Raw genomic sequence first — 8,705 nt, 5'->3', positions numbered from 1 at the left:
ACAGTACTCAAATTTTTTGGAAAAAATTCAAAATTCTGAACATCCCCACTCCCCCACCCCCAATTTTTTTTTTCTAAAAACAGGCTGAACATTTTCCATGAACATTTTTCTGTGGTTTTCAGCCTGTTCTGGTCACAACGTACTGCCCCTCAGCCACTGTGCACTGATCTGCAGCAGTGGGCCTTAAGGTTTCGTCTCTTGCCAGTTACCACACAGCTCACTGGTGTGAAATGAAATGAGGACACTAGATGTAACACAGCTCATCAGTGAATGTAACCTGCCAAGCCAGACACATGAGAACCAGTAGGGGCATAAACATTTTATGAGCCATTTGCAATGGCTTCAGTGCTCCCTGCTGATTTTGTTTCTAAACATTTCTGTGGAGGTCATCAGAGCAGAACTCCTCTCCAGTCAGCTGGTGTAGCTGTTTTGAGTTGAATGAGAAACAATGGTTTATAAAGAGAATAACTAGCTAAAACAAACACTGCTAAAAACATTTGCTAATTGCCCTTTATACATACAGGGCCAAAGATGATGGTGCCAGCACAGGTACCCAGTGTCTGTATGTAGGAGAGGAGAACCAGGCACAGATCTGCTGGCCATGCCAGAGGCTGTCCCCTGCCTGCATTTCTCTTGTCCCCAAACCCTTTTTCCACAATGCAGGCCCTGCATAAACACAAGCCCACAGCTGCAGTGAGTGCAAAATCTCTGCCTTCTACTGCTTAATATAATTGCACCAGTTCCATTGTCTTCAGCGCCTCCCGTGGTCTTATTATTGTCGTTATTATTTATTATTTGTATTACCATAGTGCCTAAGAGCCCTAGGCCTGGACCAGGACCCCATTGTTCTAGGTGTTGTACAGACAGATTAAAAAAAATGGTCCCTGCCTCAAAGTGCTTTTCATCTAAGTAAAGCCTTTACTTGGGCTGGACATTTTAGCTCTGGAATAGGGGACAAAGGACACAGGTGTAACTCTGTTAATATTTAAGGGGCTTGTATTTACTGTTGGTATAGAATACAAAATCCTAGACCTAGGCTCTGTGTCATTTGCATGTTCAGCTAAAATCACAACAAAGCTGCATGGATAAAAGTTGGCCATGCATGCCAAAAAAAGTCAGCTCCAAGGGGGAAAAGGAAGGGCAGATCCAGTCCAAGGAGAAAATTGGCCTATCTCAGAAGGTCCAAGTGCAGAATGTTTACAAAATGCTCATTAAGGGAGAGGGGGTTTGTGAGATAGCAACAGAAAATCTGGTGGACAGCTTACACTACAAGAGATAAGAGAGGCAAGGCTACCATAAGAGAGAGCGTGTTATATCCAATTACTGAGACCTGGTTTTGGAGGGTGGTGGGGGGGAGGGAGAGAGCGCGAGCAAGGACTGATCACAAGCTTCAGGCAAGGGCTTCCAAACTTGTCAACTCTCTGTGACACAAGCTGCACACAACCCAGAGGATAAAATAGCCACTTAGCCCACACGAGAGCTAAATCTTGTTGAGTGCGGTTGGAGGCTAGAGCGGAGGAATGGATACTGTTGCCATTCAGCTGTGGGCAACCCTCTCTCTGCTGGTGCACCTTGCAGCTTGCAGTCCCATCATGAGCCTGGAGCAGACTTCCCTGGAGGAAGATGTGCCCCTCTTTGATGAGCTCCTTTCGGAGCAGGACGGTGTTGATTTCAGCACACTGCTTCAGAACATGAAAAACGAGTTCCTGAAGACGTTGAATCTCTCTGATATTCCCCTGCATGAAACGGCTAAGGTGGAGCCCCCAGAATACATGTTAGAGCTGTACAACAGGTTTGCCACTGATAGGACCTCAATGCCATCTGCAAATATTGTTAGAAGCTTCCAAAATGAAGGTAAGAGCCATACTCCTTGAAGTGAACTAAGAATGAGTGGGCATTGCTTATAACCAACAGACACGTGTTTACAATGCGTGGAGCATGGAGACTGAATTGGGGGGAAAAGGAGTTTACAGCGATTAGATAGAGATGCAGCTGGAGTTAACGAACTAACACCGCATGTGCCTATAATCAACCAGCTCACATTGCTTTTCTGATGTAACCTTTCCTCCCATCCTTTGCCTATTATATCTTTGAGACAGTAAGGACTTTGGGGTAGGGGCAATGTCTTCTTTTATGTTTGAATATTATGGGTGTATAATACAAATAAATCGTCATCATCTCAGGAAGCATGTGAATCACTTATAAGTTACCTTCATAGGCATCCGATTTTCAAAGCGAGACAGACGGTAACTGAATTAATGGGAAAAACCCTCTTTCACAACCCACACAATGGTACAAATTCTCATTCTCATCCAATTTCTTCATGGATTCCTAACCAAACAGTGAATGACTCTCTAGTAATATTTTCCCAATTTAGTCTTTAATGGGTCCCAAGGCTTGGTGTGTGAAGTAAAGTCAGTAGAATATATAGAAATATCTGCAGCTAGCAGCTCTCTATGATGATTTTTGCTAACCCTCGGTGTTCATTTTCGAAGAAATAAAGTAATTTCTATTTTTCAAAAAAAAATTACTAAAAAATGCATAAAATCATGAGTTTAGACAGTTACAAATATCGTGCAATTGAAACTTTCCTGCAATGGCTATATAACGAGAGGAATGTAAGGCTCACATACTAGCTGCTGGTGATTTCTTTATGCTTTATGCATAAGTAACAATGTAGGCTATATATTTAAAAGGCTTTTCAACGAATCATTTATGCCCCCGAAACATTCTGTTTGCCAGTAGGACTGAGTTGATTTTTTCTAACAACTCAGCTTTACGTGTTATAATTCAAATAAAAATGGCTCTTCTATCATGCCAATCTCAGTTTTACTGATGAACGCCAAAACTACAAGATAACAAAGCAAACACTGAGTATATGTGACCTAAATTTGACAACTCAGCTAGATACTCTGACTAGTTATGGACTAATCTATACCTCATTCAAATGTGTGCATTCTTATCCAGCCTCATGTTTCTGGTTTTAAAAGGCTCTGCCTTAAAGTTCAAATCCACTTTAACTGTGCATTTCTTCAACATATAGATAACATTTAATTGACTGAGGGCTGGATTGCAAACCACTTATGCGTACTGAAGACCATGGGATGAGTGACTGCTCATGAGCGTAGAGAAGGCATTCACAATCTGGTCCTGAAGGAATATGGAATAATGAGTATTGTCCTTTTCTGACACTTGCAATTTTAAGATGAAAAAGTATCAGGAATATAAATGGACTATAATTGGGCAAGTACAGTATACTGAGGAGGAAATCCTATGTGTTTTACTAGTGTAAATCAGCAGTCATCCTTTATTTTTAGTAAATTTAACAATGCACAGTTCTATTCATTTTTGTAAACACAACAGAGATGCCAAGCATCCTTTTCACCATTACATGAAGTCTGCAATGGCCATGTCAAACTCAGGGTAACTTCCTACCTTCTTGGCAGGTTCCTGTCCTTTCTTCTAGTCCAGAACTACAGGAATAGATTCAGATACTCATATGCTAATACAAATGCTTTCCATATGCACACATATAGTACAGAGGGTTTATTTTAATTCTCTCTCCTTTGTATGTCTAGAAAGTCAATAACAACTAGGGAACCTGAATTTTATGTCTTATGGGCCTTTTAGTGGTTAAAAATGAAGTGCTTGCAATTATATTGATAAAAGAGATGGAACAGATCACACAATGCAATCTTTATACTTATCTGCTTGTGCTAGTAGAAGATGATAATGGAAATTGAATGGCTGGAAGCAGTAGAACTTTATAACGATTGTTCATTAGCAGTTTTAGCTCATGGAGCCATTCGGCTCCATTGCAGATATGATTCTAATGTGGTCATCACTTAAACATTTAAATAAACTTTTCTGGGCTAAATCCTCCTCCTTCAGACACCAGTGCATCCTCATTGACACCAATGAGGAAGTACGGGTAATAGTGAGGGGGGAATTTGATCCTTTGAGTTTTCCTGCTCAGCCAGTCTTGTGGGCAGCGCCCATCCTGACTTATTTTTCTCTCTAATCAGGAAGTGAGACACCCAGTTTCCCATAAGGGCGTGTCCCTAACCCCTTCCAATGAATTATTCATGTTCATCTTCTATGCAGTCAGCTGACTTTTCCCCACCCCAAGATTGTACATATCCCCATGACAGTGGACTTGTTCTCCAGCATTCTGCAGGCTGGGAAACCCTCGAGGTCACTCTAAGTTCTGGTGCCACTTCCAGTTTTAAAGTGAGTCATGCTCACTAGACATGCGGTGCTTTCAAACTCCCAACTAAAGTCAATGGGATGAGAGGGCAAACGGGACCTCTCGTGTTTGGCCTCTTCGATATTTTTTTTCTTGTAAACAACAGATGGGTTTGCAAACACCAGAAAACGCTGAAGTCCCATTAAAGTCAATGGGGCTACTCATGTGCTGAAGTGCTTTGCTAGCTCAGGGCCAATATTTGTAGCTGTGTCAACCAAATGTCTCCATAAATATATCAATCCCAGAGTCATAGAAATCAGAGATGGGAAAATGTACAGGTTCCATGCAGTCCATCCCCTCCACCCTTGTAGGAAGGTCCACTAAGTCTATATTTCCTAATCTGGTTTCAGGGTTGTTATTGATATTAGGGAAATGCAGCAATAAATGCAAACATTTTTCTAAATTTCCTATATGTATGAAGAAATGCAGATGGTGTATGTATAAACATAGATAGATAGATTAGATTGTTTGCTTGATATACATTTGATTAATTAATACTCTCAAAAGTTCCAAAGTAAGTACAGCAGTTTTCTTTTGCTCCTTTCAAGACAGATCCAAAATCTATTGACGTCAAAATGGGAATATTTCCATGGCTTCAGTGGGCTTTGGATCAAGACCTAACTCCCAGTTATAAGCCTTTGCATCACCCTAAACAACTTGTCTCTTTTCTTGGTGGTTGCAGTCTTCAGACACTGGTGGAAGCTTATGGTATCATTTGTTTCCATTGGGAGATCTATGTAACACCTCATCAGTAACAGCAGATCAGCAGTAGGGATTTTAATGTGTTGTATCAGATCACCAGTGAAGATACAAATTCACTATACTTGAGGAGTGTGGCACTGTAAATAAGGTCAATTGAAGGTAAAGGAGATCACACTACTTATGCGGGGATCTACTGGATATTCCATAGAAAGGCAGATACCCTCTTAATAGACAAAAAGATAAACAGATACAAATGCAGCCAGCCTACTTTTGCTGCAGAAACAGTTTGTGTCATTCTGCCCATCTCCAATCCCCCATGTCTCTTCAGTTGGATATAGTATTCTTCTTCACTTCCTGTCCTAAAATCTTGTGTAATGTTGATATTCACATGTTAAACAGCTGTTGTATTTGCACTCCAGAGGAGGCTTCATTTCAGTGCTGGGCAAAACGATTCCTATATACCATAAACATAATGGGTACGATCAGTAAAGACCTTTTATAAAGCACTTTGGTAGCCACATTGGAAGAAAGAAAGCTATAAATCCAAGTTCATTGCCATTATCATGATCTGACCTTGTTTTCCTTGAAGATCCAATACAAACCATCCACCTCACCTGATGACATGAATAAAATTTTGTGTGACAATCCATTATTCCTATTTATTATCATTTTCCTGTAACTGTTCACACTGAAACCAAGGAATACAAGGCATGCAAGGCTGAGTTCCATGCATGCATATTTCTGCTGGAAATATTTGCAGTTACAAAGTGTTTATTTATGTTGATCTTTGCCATTTCCAGATCTGACTTCCCACCCTATTGGTGTCACAGGAATCCGGAAATACCCTCTTCTCTTCAATGTCTCCATCCCTCACCATGAAGAGATCACGATGGCAGAGCTGAGACTCTACACACTGGTGGAGCGGGACAGAATACTCTATGATGGGCTGGATAGGAAAGTCACCATTTTTGAAGTACTGGAGAACAACCATGCGGGAAGAGAAGGAGAGGAGAGAAAAATGGTGGCACTTGCATCCAGGCAGATCTACGGCACCAATAGCGAGTGGGAGACCTTTGATATCACAGATGCCATGAGGCGCTGGCGTAGGTCAGAGTTGACCACTCACAGGCTGGAGGTGCAGATAGAGAGCGGAGAAGGGGAGGAGCCAAACGGAGAGGGGAAACTCGATATTGACATCAATTCCGAGGCCAAGCACGTGCCTCTGTTGATTGTGTTCTCAGATGACCTGAGCAATGACAAAAAGGAGGAGAAGCAGGAACTGGACGAAATGATAGACCACGAGCAGCTGCTGGATTTGGAGAACCTGGGCATGGGCAACTTCCACAACGGGCCAGATGAAGAGGCGCTGCTCCAGATGCGCTCCAACATCATTTATGACTCCACTGCCCGCATCCGGAGGAATGCCAAGGGCAACTACTGCAAAAGGACTCCACTCTATATCGATTTCAAGGAGATTGGCTGGGATTCCTGGATCATCGCCCCAACGGGATACGAAGCCTATGAGTGCCGCGGAGTGTGCTCCTACCCTTTAACTGAACACGTCACGCCAACTAAACATGCCATTGTCCAGACTTTGGTTCACCTGAAGAATCCTCAGAAAGCTTCCAAAGCCTGCTGTGTGCCTACCAAGCTTGATCCCATCTCCATCCTCTACTTAGATGCAGGGGTGGTTACTTACAAGTTCAAATATGAGGGGATGGCAGTTTCAGAGTGTGGCTGCCGATAGTAGAAGGGAATGCATGCCCCGTGCGTGCACCAGGGGAGTATTTAATAATTCAGTCTGTAAATTTGTACATTTTGCATTTCCTATTTAATAAGGTTATTTAATGAGGCGTGTACAGATAATTGTATGTTTCATGTCATAGGGAATGGGCAAGTCATATGATTTTACGGAATGTATATTTTGTTCCTGTGCTTGCTTCTTCTTGCTGTTTCGCTTCTTATGAGAAAAACTTCCTTCGTAAACAAAATAAAGAAGGAAAACCAGATCATTGGGTTGTTGGGGTTTTTTGCCCCAAAATAGACAGCTTTAATGCCATGGAATAACATTCATGGATTTTAGTTCTTAAAAAAAAATTGTTGTGGTCAAGGACATTGTTTGAAATGCATCCCCACTGCAGGGATTAAAACATGGACTGAATGAACATAATAAAGTGATATGTTAAATGCTTTATATTATGGCATATTCTGATAGGTGCATTTCCATCCCTCCCTTCCCCCCATGAGCCCAAGTTAACATTTTATTCTCAGGAATGTTCCTCGGTATTTATGCCCTAACTTTTCATTGCATTTCAGTGGAAAACAATTCCTTGCTGATGTGTTTGGAGTCAGTTAAAACAGTTTTGAAGTGATTGTGTTCACATTAAAATTTGCAGTCAGTGAAACTGTGAACCTGATGTAACACCCACTTGAGTGTTTGGATTGAATAATTGGCTAAGATTGAGAGATAAAGTCTTTGTCAAATAACCAAGTAAAACATTTTGCAAAATCATCCCATTTGGTGAAAGCTGGTAAGTTTCAAAGGGCAAACGTCATCGGTAGATGCTTAAAGTGAGTTCAGAGCCTAAACTCCATTTCTCAAACAGATGTAAGCACTTAGGGCCAGATTTTCAAAGTACTTAGGTGCCTTAAGATACTGGGATGTTCAAAAGCACCTAAAGGAGTTAGGTGCCTAATTCCCATTGAAATCACTGAAAGTTAGTCTCTAAATTGCTTAGGCATCTACTGGGATTTTCAAAAGTGTCTATCTAGATCTTTAGGTACCTCAATACTTTTGAAAATCTGACTCTTCGGAGCAATCACCCCCATTAAGAGTCAGTGGGACATAGGCTTCTAAGTCATTTAGTTGCTTTTGAAAATTTTACCCTGGCTCTAAAAGCCATTTTAGCAGGGATAATTTAGCAGTATCCAAAGAGAGGGATGCAGGGGCGGCTCTAGGTATTTTGCCGCCCGAAGCATGGCAGACAGGCTGCCTTCGGCGTCTTGCCTGCGGGAGATCCCCGATCCCACGGATTTGGTGGCACGCCTGCAGGAGGTCTGCCGAAGCCGCAGGACCAGCGGACCCTCCACAGGCATGCCGCCGAAAGCCATCTGCCTGCCGCCCTCGCGGCGACTGGCAGAGCACCCCCCATGGCTTGCCGCCCCAGGCACACGCTTGGCGTGCTGGTGCCTGGAGCCACCCCTGGAGGGATGGAAGCCATGAAAAGAAAGGACATTTCCCCTCCTCTAACATCCCTCAACCAAACACTGCCTATCTGCAATGTTAGGTGGGGGCAGTGCTCTGGCAGACTGCCCCTTTGCTATTACACAAAGCAAGAAATGTGTCTACCATTTGTTTATTATCAAATCCCTTGTATATAGCAAGGCTGCTGACTTTGGATGTAAAATTCCACATTTGATGAATGTTGCAATTCAAGGGCCAGGACTTTAGCTGGGTAAAATCTGCATAGTACCTCTATTGAACTCCTCAAAGATACACTGATTTACACCGGCTGGGAGCCTGCCCTCCATTTGGCTAATATGTTATGTATAACTAAATCTATACAATCCAACTCAAATGGCAAGTAACACTGTGCTTAGTCCATTTAAACCTAGGCAGAAAAGGAAATCCCTCCACCCCAACTATGCAGAGAGGATCTTTCCTTTCTGTACGTGTTGAAGTTGTCAATTCATAAAGACACTGCTCCCGCACACACACACACTTAAACTATATATGATGGAGTCACATGCCATGTTT

At 42.3% G+C, this 8,705-nt stretch overlaps 1 protein-coding gene across 1 annotated transcript; it reads left to right on the top strand.

Annotated features, from left to right (window-relative positions):
- The first annotated feature begins 1,520 nt into the window (after positions 1 to 1,520).
- BMP10 (bone morphogenetic protein 10) lies at positions 1,521 to 7,236 on the top strand. The gene is made up of 2 exons (XM_045007250.1): positions 1,521 to 1,854; positions 5,749 to 7,236. Exons 1-2 carry the CDS (start codon positions 1,521 to 1,523, stop codon positions 6,693 to 6,695), a joined length of 1,281 nt encoding a protein of 426 aa, XP_044863185.1. The 3' UTR covers positions 6,696 to 7,236.
- The last annotated feature ends 1,469 nt before the right edge of the window (positions 7,237 to 8,705 follow it).

Source organism: Mauremys mutica, chromosome 2, assembly GCF_020497125.1.
Source record: "Mauremys mutica isolate MM-2020 ecotype Southern chromosome 2, ASM2049712v1, whole genome shotgun sequence".
Classification (NCBI taxonomy): domain Eukaryota; kingdom Metazoa; phylum Chordata; order Testudines; family Geoemydidae; genus Mauremys; species Mauremys mutica.
Note: the sequence above shows the minus strand (reverse complement) of the source record. Positions and strands in the feature narration are given on the sequence as shown.